Source organism: Acanthochromis polyacanthus, chromosome 17, assembly GCF_021347895.1.
Source record: "Acanthochromis polyacanthus isolate Apoly-LR-REF ecotype Palm Island chromosome 17, KAUST_Apoly_ChrSc, whole genome shotgun sequence".
Classification (NCBI taxonomy): domain Eukaryota; kingdom Metazoa; phylum Chordata; class Actinopteri; family Pomacentridae; genus Acanthochromis; species Acanthochromis polyacanthus.
Window position 1 is genome coordinate 21966178 of NC_067129.1, and position 14807 is coordinate 21980984.

At 41.1% G+C, this 14807-nt stretch overlaps 1 protein-coding gene across 3 annotated transcripts in view; it reads left to right on the top strand.

Moving 5' to 3' along the window:
- robo3 (roundabout, axon guidance receptor, homolog 3 (Drosophila)) overlaps window positions 1-14807 on the top strand; it is a 221452-nt gene that overhangs the window by 88701 nt on the left and 117944 nt on the right. The window contains exon 1 of one of the 3 annotated variants that reach the window (XM_022195782.2): window positions 9076-9695. The exons of the other annotated variants lie outside the window; for them this stretch is intronic. Coding sequence (XP_022051474.2) covers window positions 9629-9695 — 67 coding nt within the window. The 5' untranslated portion in view covers window positions 9076-9628. Of the gene's footprint in view, window positions 1-9075; window positions 9696-14807 lie in introns of those variants that run through there. 3 annotated transcript variants of the gene reach the window in all.

Consider the following 14807-nt stretch of genomic DNA (forward strand, 5'->3'; position numbering starts at 1 on the left):
AAGGAACCCCTGTGAGATGCAAAAAGCTGGGAAAAAAATGCATAACCATCACAAAGAGATGAAAAACACATTTGGGTATCCAGTGTGGATAGGAGTCCTTTTACCAGTTTTTGCCCTGGAACTAATTGTCACATGGTTCAAAGATTCTTTGAGCTTGAACTTGCCACAGTCTATTTGTGGATCAGTGTCTTCTGTCTCTTCATGTAATCCCAAACTGGCTCCATGATACTGAGATCAGGATTCTGAGGGGGCCAAACCATCTGTTGCAGGACTCATTGTTCTTCTTGTGGTTGATAGCACTGTGAATTTGAAAATAGAATTCATACCATAATATTGTAACATAAAGTAAATGGGAGGTGAACAGTGGTCCCCTGTGTCAAACAATGACATTTTGTTGACCCATCCATCCACTCCGACTTCCTCCAGGAACACTGTGCTTATATTATTATTATTGAATACGTTATGCGGATGTCTGGATCTTTGTTGTGTAAAAAAAATGTTTTAGAGCCTTTCTTGAACTGATTTATAGTGTTTTTCTTGCAAGGACAGTCTCTATTTGCATCAGAATTTGCTTGGATATATGTGTAAGTACAGCACATTGGTTTAGAGGTCAGCAAAGATACATGATTACAGACTTCTAGTGGAAGGATTTCTCTCCTGATGAGTGCTGGTGCCTCGGGAGAGGCAGCATGTCTGTCAAAGTACCGCTGGTGTCCAGAGGAATCAGTAGCTCAGAAATGAAAAGTATGTAAAGCACATGCCATCTGTGTTACTGCAGCCATCTCGGTTCCCAAAGCCATTCCCAAAGATCAATTAATGGAGAGCATGGAGTCATGCCACTGCTGTAATGTAATCCAAGGTGCACTGAAGCTCCTAAGGCTCAGTGCCAACAAAAACATTCAGGACTCATTCATGCCCTTATCATCTTCAGTCAAGTTATGAATTGCAAAAGTGCAGTGAAACATTGGGTAGAACTATTTTTATCAGCTACTTTAGTCCTCTGTCATAACCCGTTTCAGTTATTGGCAACCCACTCAAGTGCCAGTCTTCACACAGACATCCATATAGCCTTTGGTGTTTCTGCCAAACCTAATCCCCACTCATTACAAAATACAATCAGTTTATGAAACCAGTTGAATTTTAAAACCCCAGTAGATAGACAAGAGCTTAATGTCGCCTTTGACACTCCAATCTGCCCTTCTCATCATTATGTGTGGTGGCAAACAGACGGGGACGCCCCTGCCCGATCTGTCTTCATACACCCATATCAATTCGTAGATTTGCAGAGAGCGTTGGAGAGGGGGAGACTCGGGGCACGTCTCGCTTCACAGCCCCAAAATTAATAGGGGGCCTCTCATTATGGAGAAATGGGAAAGACAAAGAGGTCTCTGAGAAGATGGGAGGGAGCCAGAGAGGTGGATTCTTATATAATGAGATGAGATGAGAGAAGGTGTGAAGGCAACGGGGAGAAAAGTAATGAGAAACGTGAAAGAGAGCTCCAGTCTGAATTGCAGTCCACTGGATCTCTCGCTCACATTTCCTTTTGCTCATACTGCGGACTGAATCCAAGCTGTGAGAAACCGGCCAAAGAAACAGGAAATTAGTTGCCACCTTAATAGCTGCACTGCTGTACTGCCTCCCCCTCTTATTTTCTTCCTCATTTTTCCCCTCCATCCCTCAGGGAGGTTGGGTAACAGCCAATCTCATTGAAAGGCAGATCAATAAAGAGATATATTGTCATCTCAGAGCGCCACCCTCTTAATCAATTAATCTATAATAGGATCCATTCACAGGAGCCTCTTAAAGGGCCCGTTCTCCCATTACCACGGATGGGTCAGAAAAGGTGCAGATGTATGGGGTCTCATTACTAATAATGTATGGAGAGAAACGTGTAGCTAGAGATACAGGTGATATGAATTCAGTGGCATCTCATGCAAACAGTGCTCATGTATTTCACAGAGATTAGGCCAGCCTACCAAGATTACAAGCAATAGTCTTAATGAGTTATTATCCATGCTCTGCTGCATCATCAGATATGGGGACACATCCATTAGGCCACATATAATTCTTAAACTGTACAGGGTGCTTACTGCACAGTATGCTGTTGATTCTATCTTAATAATTATTTTTTTTTGCTGCTTCAAGCTGTGGCAATGGCGTCGCTGTGGCTGTAACAACTTGATGAACGCTCTATCACAGTCATCCACGTGGGGATTGTAAAGGTACTAAACAGTGTCTAAGGTGTAAATTATAGCTCAAGGTTGGTGCCACTAAAGCAAATATATGAAGCATTTGCACATTTTATTGTGTGCCCTTAACAAGTGACTTCGCAAAGACTAATCTTTGACATCAACAGTGGCGGGAGCACAAATCTGTGAGACTGTCGTCCCCCTTAACTTTATCAGCTCTAACTGTAAGCATGCAAAATTACCTCTTGCATACTCCCAACAACATCAGAGCTGCCATCGCTGTTGTTGATACATGGTAATGGGGATTTATAGGCAGGAAGGAAATGTTTCTGGTAAAGGATGTCGGTCATTTGTTTGTAGGCAGAACAGTACATCATTTTATATGGTGTTTTAAGGACAGATAATCTTGTGTGAGTTGCTTCAGTGCACAAGATTGTTTTGTGAGATTTGAGGCTGTATTTTATAAAACGGGCTGGCATGTGGGTCATTCCAGAGTTGGAGGACATTTTGTGTCCCACAAATCAAATTTCAAATAATTCATGTGCAAAATACCAAAACATGCAGTTGTTGTGTACATTTACTTAGAATGAATGTTTTTCATTAATGTCTCTTGTAATTGTGGGAATATTTTTTTTTAAATCGGCACAATATTTTAGATAATAATTGTTATGTATAGAACGTGTGTCCCACAGCAACCCTGTTAGCAAAACCTTTATAGCTGGTAGAAGAAGAAGAAAACAGTGGATCACACAGGATACACTGGAATTTACATCATCGAACATTTTTTTTAAAGGAATGAGCAGAGCAAAGCTATGTCCTCTCTTTCATTTTTCATATTTTCATGACATTGTCAGCCTTGATTGAATGTCTCCCTCTACCTCATGCCAACCTGTTATGCATATTATCAGGATAAGACAAATTCTTTTGACTTTTTTCTTTATTTGTTCTATATGGCCACGTCCGCACAGTTGTATTGTCCTGTGCTTCCAACAGTAAGTTTGTCCTCTTGGTCAGCAGTAACAGCCAGCTAAATATCTAGCTTCTACTCTGGAGAAAAAGCTAACATTAGCATGAATAAGCAACCCTGTTACTGTGATTAGAGTAGGGTTAGCAAGCATAAATTAAATATGGAATAAAAATGGTGCCATTGATGTGCAAGCTGAGCCAATCAAGCCTTTGATATTTTATTACCTATTATTGATGAATATGCGGCAGAATATTGTAAAAGAGAAGGATTGTTCTTCACAAATTTTGAAATCCAAATGTCCTCCAATTATGGAATGACCCTTATTAAGCTAATATCATTTCAGTCAGTTCTGCATTTAAAAAATATTGACGATGTTATTTTGCTCTGCACGTTTCTTGGCCAGTGGTTGCACAAGCTGCAGCACCTTGTTGCTCAGTCTATGACGTGTCACTTAAAAGACATAACAACAATAAAAGAGGCTATTTTTAACCCTCCAAGAAAGAACAACTTAATCACGTGCGTTTCTATCAAATGAACACCTCCAAGGTCACGTATCATTCCATCCTCAGAGGTGAAAAGGTGAGACACATCTATATATTTTCAAAAATGAATTTGGGAGCTGCTGTAACCACGGCATGTTTTGAAAACACAAATCTTCTATGCTGTTAAGCGTGAGACGTGACGGAGCAATCGTACCGGGACGTCTGCATGAGGAGCATTAGAAAAGAGAAAATGACGATGCAGCTATGCAAAATGAGGACAGTCTCATCTGAAATTAATAACGCTTTTGCTTTCACTCGCTTTCCTTCTTTTATTGTTTTGGAGCTGAAATGCAAAGTGAGATGTGTGTAATAAGTCCAAATGGCGTTCCGAGTTGCTCATTTGGTCTCCTTCACAATTGAAGTTTGATTTCTGTGGAGAAAAAAAGTGGGCACTTGATATTTTCTATTTCTTTTTATGAAGGCATTTAATCAACTCTAAACAGTGTGGAATAATGAAATTGCTTGTCGTGGCAGCACAGCCTCAGCAAAGAGAAATAAACAATCCAGAGGTCAGGCATGCATCATAGTCTCAATTCACTTAAAGTCATTAGTTTATTTATGAGAACAGACTCAGTTGCCCGATGCATTATGAAAAGAACATGAGTTTTCGCAGAAAATGTTGAGGCATATATCTTGAGCTTGGCTTGTTTCATTATGAATTTTAACTGCCCCAGTAGATCTGCGGTAAGTAACAGATCTACATTGTTGAAGGTTTCATTGTATCTATCAGCGGGTAAAGCTTTCAGTCACCAGTATTCCAGTCATTATTTTGACAAAAATGTAATCTCCTTACTTTTCAGATATGGAATAGCTAAGCTTGATTTATTTTTAGTACATTTCATAGACTTTGTTTAAACATTGAAATATACCAGACGAGTCCAGAGCGAGAGAAATAAAAACTCTGACCGCCCAGACCTTTCCCGTTAATTAAACTCCTTAGAGGTTGTCTTGTCCTGTGCTTCCAGGAATTTTTCTTTTCAAGCTGGCATTTCCCGAAAGCTGACTCTGAAGGCCTTTACAATACTTTAAATGAATTGCAAAAACTGCATCATAAAACAAGCCTTTGTGTGTGTGGAGAGGGCATAATTCTATGATCTATGGCTCAGCTGCAAGTGTGCTGCACAGCACCAATCCACAGTGATGAGCTGTCGTTGTAATTCACTGCCTAATGTGGATAATTAGTCTAAATTCATGGAGTGCTTGATTCCACTGACAGCCACGCCAAATGTTTGACGAAGGCACCAAAGTAGCAGCATCAGTCACAGAAGAACGGAAATGCGTTTAGTGGAGGGCCTCATCATGTTTTATTCAATCACAGAGCAATGCTCAATTAATCAGTTTCTGCAATTAAATTAAACATGTACATGCATAAAACATGAAAGAAATATTAGGGATGTTTAAGTGCTGCGTGGTTCTTAGTACTCCTGTGAACCAAAAAGAGGGAATTTATTTCCAGCCCTCCACAACAGCCTCTGTTACTGTAGTGATATGAAATTACTTCTCTTTCGCTCAGTGCTGAGAACAGTGCGAGACAGAATGTGTTGGAGCTTAGTATGCACTGCTTGATGCATACCACCATCCGATGCATTTCTATAAATGTCAAGAGCTGTGTGTTTACTAGGTCCGTCTGACCCCTAATATTTATTCAGCTCAACAGCACTCCACCCAATCATTCCTTATTGCTTCATTGCAGAATTGAGGCTCTTGCTATGTCAAGTCTCATTGGCTGCAGTTTGCCGTATCTCCTGGCACATGTAATATTGCTTTTCGCTTTCCATCAAGTGCAGGCGAAGTCTGTGCTCAGATAAATAGTGACATTTTGCAGTGGTGTGCGGGGTTTGTTTGTATCTCTCGAGCCTGAGTCATTTCCATTGCCTGATTTGTATACATAGCACCAGAGTCGGTACGATCAAAGGTCTTTCACATGTAAGACAAATTTGCATTTGGACTCACACTACTGCCAACATAATTTATGCCTCTCTGGTAAGATAACAGCTTAGAGATAAATGTTGGCATTTGCACCACACTGAATATTGTGACTTCAATGAAAAAAGGGGTTGTTTCTAAATGGATTCAAATGGAATCATTACAGCAATATATTAACATCACCACTCCAAATGGTTCAAGGATACAAAGCGCTTTAACAGACTTTGATGATGGTAATAGTTTGTCTCACCGTTTATGCTTTGGGAAAAACGTTACCAGTTAGAGTTGGAAAACTGTTCAAATTACCATAAGGGTGGTGTAAATTCACCGCCTGTCCAAATAAAAAGCCACACATTCTAATATTTTGTTGGATTGCCTTTAGCTTTGAGTATGACACTCATTCACCATGGCATTAATTATTATGAATGAGTTTATTCAAAAAAGGATCATGTACATTATTTGGATAAGCTTTTGCAATGTCACAGTATTTATTTCTGTCCAGAATTGGATTAATTTTCTGCCAAGATCTTGTATTGATGATGAGAGTTGGACTGCTCCAAGTCTTCTCCAGCACACCATGCTCCCTGAATCACTCTTTCACGATGTGAGCCCAATGAATCCTAACATTGTAATCTCGGAATATGCCCATGCCTTGAGGGAAAAATAACTCCATTGATGGGAAGACCTGGTCATTCAATATATTCAGGCAATCAGCTGACCTCATTCTTTGGGTGCATAACGTTGCTGAACCTGGACCTGACCAAATGCATCAGCCACAGATCATAGCACTGCCTTCACAGGCTTGCATAGTAGACACTAGGAATGGTGAGTGCAACACTGCTTCCACCTCTCTTCTTACCCTGATGCGCCCATCACATTGGAACAGGGTAAATCTGGACTCATCAGATCACATGACCTTCCATTGATCCAGATTCCAATCTTTATGCTCCATAGTAAATTGAAGCCCTTTTTCCCCATTTAGCCTCACTGGTCAGTGGTTTTCTTAGAGCTACACGGCTGTTTAGTTCCAGTCCCTTGAGTTCCCTTCACATTGTACATGTGGAAATGCTCTTACTTTCACCATTAAACATAGCCGTGATTTCTACTGTTGATTTCCTATGATATGATTTCACCAAACGTTTAAGTGATCTCTGATCATGATCATCCAAGACTTTGTTCCGATCACATTTCTTCTTCAAATATGATGCTTCACCTCTATCCTACCAGGTTTTAATAAAGTGTTGGATGGTTCTGAACCTGATTTTAGTAGTTTCAGAAATCTCCTAGTTGTTTCTTTGCTGGATACAGGCCAATATTTTGACCCTTCTGACACAGATTAACATCCTTTCCATGACCACAGGACATGTTCCGAGATGGTTGTTTAAGAAATGAGAAACTCCTCACTGCATCAGCTAGGGTTAAACAAGTTGTCAGCTGAAACATCTTCATCACTGCAGTAAATATCCAATGGAAGGCTCATACCTATTTGTTTAGTTCAATCCAGGTGGCGACTTTTCTTTTGGACGGGCAGTGTTTATGACTAAACTTAAACCAAGAAATAAAATCACGTCCAACATAAAATAATCACTGCAACATTAGAATCTCCTTGGTCTCCCTGGTGGTATGAAAACAGCTCAGTTGTATTGAAACTTGGACTCCACAGGCCTCTGAAGTGGCAATGTGTTATCAGCCACCAATTCATTAGCAGGGGTTTCTTTTGATATTAGGAATTGTTTTCCAAGCACATATGGAGAATTTGGAGGCCATATCTACACCATAAACTCTTTATATTCCATGTCATGTTTCTCCCTTCCTTACTGCACCATTGTTGCAGTGTGGCTGGGAGCATGATCCAGGTGAGAGAGGCCACTTCCGTTTAGGAATGCAGCTGCCATGAGGTGGTGTACATGGTCTCCAACAATATTTATGCAAGTGCTATATGTCAAAATACCATCCATGAGTGCAGGAGCCAAAGTGCAGCAGAACATTGCCCTGAGCATCACACTGCTTCCACCAATTGGAAGTTTCCCCACAGTGCATCCTGATGCCATCTCTTCCCCACTTAAATAGTGCACAGACACCTGGCCATTCACATAATGTAAAAGGAAACACAATTCATCAGACCAGGCCACCTTCTTCCATTGCTCATTGGTCCAGGTCTGCTGCTCACATTTAGCTTTCTGTCTGCAGCTACGCAGCCCCACTGAGCTCACCCACTAAGCTGTGATGTTCCATGTGTCCTGACGCCCTTCTGTCATAACATGTAGCATTAAGGTTTTCAGAATTGTGTGCTACAGTATCTTTTCTTTGGGATTTGAGCCCAGGGACCAGCACTCACTCCCCACGCACATCAATGTCTGGTTTACGTTTTTGTGCTTCCTTGGACCATGTTTGGTGTGTGTATTTATTTTGGCATGTCAATTGTTATTTGATCCTGAACAAAGTCTCTCTAATCTCCATTTTGCACATTTTTCATGGCTTTTCAGCCACTGCCTATTATAACCCTACCTTGACAGGTGCCATTGCAAGAAGACAATCAATGTCATTGTTGTCAATGGTTTTATTGTTATAGCTGTTATTGTTTATATTGATGTCTATTTGATTAAAATTACAGTTGAAAACAATCGTTGAATAATTATGAATAATTACAGTAAATGTACTTACAGTGTGTGGATATGGTCGAACCTAAAGAACAATTGTAATGACCTGAAACCTGAAATAAATATAATGTATTTAAATAAATCACCCAAAAAACTTGGTGCTGTTGTAAACATATTTATTTATTTAGAAAACATTGGAGAAGCATTACAGGTTTCGGGGGAGGGTCCTTTAGTGACTCCCACATCATGTGCGTTATTATTGAGTGCAGTGGCCCTTTAAGAGACAGGCGCTAGGATGGTCAAGTTAGACAGAATCAAGCAAAAAATAACCGGAAGCTTAGTGAGTGTGTCTTCAACATAAAACAGAACATTTGTCACAACAGAAAAAAAGCTGAACACAATTACAAAAAGTGGAAATATAATAAAAATGATTCACAATGCATACACAAATGATGATGTTGCACTAATAGAGGAATGTAGTTAATCATTCAACAAATGTAAATTGCAATGTACATTAAATCAGGAAATTTATAGCAAACAGGATTTCTTTAAAATCACATTGGCCTATGGGGATGTGAAAAGTGAAATGCTGCTTATTGAATCCTGCTTAGCTAGAATACATTTTCAGAATTTGTACTCTTTGCCTGACCACAATCTCTCATGGAAATATGATGTACTAATAAATGAAAATACAGCTGTGTCTGCAACTGTCACAAGCATGAATTTTGAAACGTGTTGCTTATTTACAAACAGGCCTCGCGATACGTTGTTTTAGCCTGGTCTTATTTTGAAAGGATAACCAGAAACCCTGCATCTTAGCATGGCTGCCTTGACCGTGCCGTGTTTTGGCTCCGGGACCGTGTTGTTGTGGGAGAGGATGTGGGAGTCATCCAGTCCTAGTGGCGGAGCGGAGCGGAGAGAAGGACCGCAGCTACGGGAGGAACAGACGGAGCTGGAAGTTTAACAAAGTCAACTTCTCCCCCCTGTAGCTATGACTTCCAGTACTTTGGGACTGTTTCGCTGCGAGAGGACTTGCTTCTGAATATTTCTCCTCGGTGTAGAGGCGGGAGAGGACGGGAGTCAGTAACCGGGTGCTGCTCGCCTCTCACAGCCGCCGCTCCGCTCATCACCTGCGCCTCACGTTTTACGGACTCTCCGTGGGATTGGACTTTTGGAGCCGGTGGTGGGTGGGTGAAGGAAAGAAAAAAAAAGTTCCTGTGAGGGATGTTAGAACTTGTGGGTGAATTGTCCAGCTGCTGAGATGCTGCCTGTGGAGTTGGCTGCCGGCTGCAGAGATTTCATCCCATAGACTGAAGCTCCTTCTGTCTGGATATATGAGTGCTGCTGGACAGACAAACTGCATGCTGTGAAGACTGTGAGCAGCCTTATGAACAATCCGAGTGTATGATGGAGTACCGTCCGACTCTGGTTCCCCTGCTGGTTTTATTTGCACTCAGAACTTTGGCATATGGTAAGTTTAAATTGGCTGGTTGTGGCTTTGCCCAGATGGAGCCTATATGGTCCCCAGAACTAGACTCTGATGGAGGTCTCTCAGGATAAATAAAAAAAGAGAAGCACTTGTGATTTTATGCGTGCAAAAGTTACGCTTTAACATATAGCTATCAATCAGCGGATCCTTCAGGAACCCATTTGTACACAAGTGAGTAATCCTCTCTGGATGATGTCATTTAAAAGGCCACTTAAACCAGTCCACATTAGAGTAGCCCATATGCAGCTTTACTGTGTGTCTTGCCCAAGGGACGCCGGGTTCACACCAGCATCTGCTCCCCACAGAAATCCCACTTTGTTGTGCTCATTTATCTCTATTATTAGGCCCATTAGGTGAAGACATATCATGGGCACCAAGCAACTGTGAAACAAGAACAGTTTCTGTTTGCTGATGCAGTGAACTGTGCAGGAGGGTCGGGAGTTTGATTCCCCTTGTGCTGAAAAATGCATGATTTCTCGGTCCTATGATGAGTTTTGGATAAAAGCCTTCCCCAGATGCTGCATGTTAGATGTTACACTGCTCTTCTGCTTCCATCTGGTCTCGCTCTTGTGTTGTGTTGTGCAGATCTGCTGTAGTTGTGTGGCACTGAGCAGAGACAGACACACAATACAAGAAGTTTTGGTAGATAAACAGCTATTCTGTAGTGCACAGCTTGGTTTCTTTGGGTTTAGCATGCCTCGAATCCTTAGATATATATACACTAGTGTTCAAAAGTTTGGAGTCACTTAGAAACGTCCTTGTTTTTGAAGGAAAATCTTAGCTTTTAGTGAAGATAACAATAAGTGAATCAGAGGAACATTCCCAGCAACCATCACTCCTGTGTTCTAATGCTACATTGTGTTAGCTAATGGTGTTGAAAGGCTCATTGATGATCAGAAAGCCATTGTGCAATTATGTTAGCACGTGAATAAAAGTGTGAGTTTTCATGGAAAACATGAAATTGTCTGGGTGACCCCAAACTTTTGAACAATAGTGTATGCTCAAAGCAGTTGTATTGTGTTTTGCTGTTTAATTGCTTTTTTTTTAAAAAAGGACTCTATATTCAAAGATAGGCACACACTGCTTTTAATTTTCAGCTTCATGAAGAGAATATACCATCACTTATGTCTGACTCTTTCTGGCAGACTGAGATACCTCTAGGATGATGAAGACCTGCTTAAATGAGACTGCAGTCTGGATCCTCAGATCCTCCATCAGTCACACGTGTACAGCTGTTAAATTACTACCAGTTAGCTACAGGCTCTTCAGCATACCTCCCCCTTTGTGCTCAACACAGAAACACCTCCGACTGTGATGTACAGAAGCATTTTTTTTTGAGACACAAGTGGGATGATATAGTTTGTGACAGTGTGGTGTCTTTGGGCCCAGCCCTGCTGCTCAGACTCCCTTTTACAAGCCTGTAAACACTGGCTATGAACCAGGAGCATATGAACTCAGCATCTGTGAAAGTGTTCCTTCACTGACTCCAGATGCTCCTCTGGGACTACAAAGGCTGGATTAAAGCTACTTATTTTCACTTTAGCAAAACACACAGGGATTTAAAAAAAGACCTGTACTGTTTTTAGCCCAGACTTTCATCTTCATCATTGAAATTTACATTTAAATGCTTGTTTCTGTCACATTCTGACACCGTTACGCAGAGCTGCACAGATTAAAGGGAGAAGAAATCAGCACAGATTCGTTGGGGACATAAACGTGATAGATTTAGCTTCATAGCATGTGATAGGAGCAGTCATCCTGCTCAGCTTCCCTTTCCTTTTCACATCTGACTGGCCCACGGAGTCACATTTCAGGGTTCTGTCTTCAGACTGTTTGGTCAGTAAGGTGACACTGGAGTCTGCCAGTCATCTCTGGTCCCATCAGTCAACACAGGCAACGGGCCATGTGTTTGCCATGCGCTTTATTGAAGTGACTTCCAGGCAGGAGTTGAAAGCAGCCGCCTTGTTGTCTCGCGAATGTCCCCAAACAGACAAGTCACCAGATCAAATAGCCCGCACCAAACCCCGATACCCACACTGTAATTACAGTCTGAGCACACAACTCCATTTCCTTTAGGGAGGGAAGTGCTGTGGGGTGTAATGTGGCTGGAATGGCACAATTACCAAGACGTGCGATCGTTTAAAGCCTTTTCTTCCGTTACTGGTGGTCTGGGTTTGCGCATGAGGCATTTCAGACGTGTTGTCATTTCCAGTGACCGAGCGTGGAGGAGGTTGGTAGAGCTTTAATGGACAGGTCAAGGACAGATTGACTGGAGTTATAGCTGCTGCTCAGATTGTAGTATTATAGTATAGAGCCATTCCATGTGTTAGAAAGCACTTTTTTTTCTGAAAACTGTTGACAGTGAGTTTTATGGAACAGACAGTGGCTGTGTTTGAAGCCGTCTGCTGTGCTAGTAGTAGGTATGTATTGTGCAAAAAAAAGCAGTCTACCTCACTGGGCTGGAAGTTCCCAACAGCAGCTTGTAGAGCTTCCTCACAACTCTGCAAACATTACCGTACTTGACAGACTTTTGTCAGCAGAGGAGTTTTTGGCTGCCTTGAACTATATACGGTAATTTAACAATAATAACAGGCCAATGTATAATTTCATGTTTTTGTTTTACTAATTTAATTACATCTATTATCATCGCCACTGTTGTTATTGTATGTGTTAAAAGACGCAGAACATATTGGGTCGTTTTTGTTGTATTTTATTGAAATGATAAAATACTCACAATGTGGCCGAAACAGTTCGTCATTGAAATAGAAAATGGAAAAAAAACATCAGTCAGTAGATTTCATTAAAGGCACCAGGTTTTATTGAAACAAGGATGACATTGCACTTTCCAAAACCAGAACACGACTAACTTGCGCACTGAAAAATAGCAGGATTTAACAGTTCCATGCTGCATATTCCTCTAAAATGCAGTGCGCACTATGTAGTACATACTATATACTACGTTAGGCGGTTTTGAATACAGTCAGTGTTCCTAGAAAGAGACACCTCCATTGTATTGCGGTGGTAATTATAGAAGCCTGCGCTAATTATCCACATTGCTTGTTATTTATCTCAGTCTTCTAGTCAGTGAGGGTGTCTCATAACAGCACAGCAACATATAGAAGCTCAGAAGCTTTGCTATTGGCATATTGACAACATGTCTGCTTTTTATTGCAGAGAGGAAAAAAAGCCACATAGAAACCTTTGTAGTCATTTTGAGAACAAACGGGCACTCACACACTGAGACTACCTTCCTCCTCCCCCACCTGCGTGCCCATCTGTCCCTTACAGATCAATTAGGCTGTCAATAGCTTTGGTATGATACATTGAAATGAGCCACGGCATACCTCCTGAAAAGCATTCAAGGTAAAAGAGAATCTTAATTTACACCGACTGGAAAACAACACTCAAATGTCAGGGCAAGTAACTAAACATCCTCTTCCTGTCATCTCAGAATCAGCAGCGTTAATCACGCGCTGAAATTGCTGTTTGAAGCTTAGTTGCCTATTTCCGCCTTTTTTTCAGGCCTGCTAAATTTAGAAGTTAGAAATAAGTCATCAAAAAAGCAAACAAACTGGGAATTGAGCTGAGTTTCTTGTGTGCCTCTAACTGAACAGCCACTCATTATGTATACCCATGACAATAGAATTTCACATTCTCAAATATTCATTACACAACAGACTGACGAGGCCTCATGATGCATTATTAACAAGTTATTTGTGCATTCTACTGTAGTGAGTGGAAAAAAATAAAACAAACATACACACGTGGACAAAATTGTTGGTACCCCTCAGTTAAAGAAGGAAAAACCCACAATTCTCACTGAAATCACTTGAAACTCACAAAAGTAACAATAAATAAAAATTTATTGAAAATTAAATAATCAAAAACAGCCATTACTTTTGAATTGTTGATTAACATAATTATTTAAAAAAACAAACTAATGAAACAGGCCTGGACAAAAATGATGGTACCTCTATAAAAGATTGAAAACTATTTGACCAGAGTGACATGATTAACTCAGGTGTGTCATTTAATTGACATCACAGGTGTTTCCAAACTCATAATCAGTCAGTCTGCCTATTTAAAGGGAGACAAGTAGTCACCCTGCTGTTTGGTGAAAAGGTGTGTACCACACTGAACATGGACAACAGAAAGCGAAGGAGAGAATTGTCCCAGGACATCGGAAAAAAAATGATAGACAAACATCTTAAAGGTAAAGGCTATAAGACCATCTCTAAACAGCTTGAAGTTCCTGTGACAACAGTGGCTCATATTATTCAGAAGTTCAAGACCCACGGGACAGTAGCCAACCTCCCTGGACGTGGCCGCAAGAGGAAAATTGATGACAAATTGAAGAGACGGATCGTTGGAATTGTATCCAAAGAGCCCAGAGCAACCTCCAAAGAAATTAAAGGTGAACTCCAAGGCCAAGGTACATCAGTGTCAGATCGCACCATTCGTGGTTGTTTGAGCCAAAGTGGACTTCATGGGAGACGACCAAGGAGGACACCACTGCTGAAAAAAGTCATAAAAAAGCCAGACTGGAATTTGCAAAAATGCATGTTGACAAGCCACAAAGCTTCTGGGAGAATGTCCTTTGGACAGATGAGACCAAACTGGAGCTTTTTGGTAAGGCACATCAACTCTATGTTCATAGACTCAAAAACCAAGCATACGAAGAAAAGAACACTGTCCCTACGGTGAAACATGGAGGAGGCTCAGTAATGTTTTGGGGCTGCTTTGCTGCATCTGGCACAGGGTGTCTTGAAAGTGTGCAAGGTACGATGAAATCTGAAGACTATCAAGGCATTCTGGAGAGAAATGTGCTGCCTAGTGTCAGAAAGCTTGGTCTCAGTCGCAGGTCATGGGTCTTCCAACAGGACAACGATCCAAAACACACAGCCAAAAACACCCAAGAATGGCTGAGAGAAAAGCGTTGGACTATTCTAAAGTGGCCTTCTATGAGCCCAGATCTGAATCCCATTGAACATATGTGGAAGGAGCTGAAACATGCCATTTGGAGAAGACACCCATCAAACCTGAGACAACTGGAGCTGTTTGCTCATGAGGAGTGGGCCAAAATACCTGTTGACA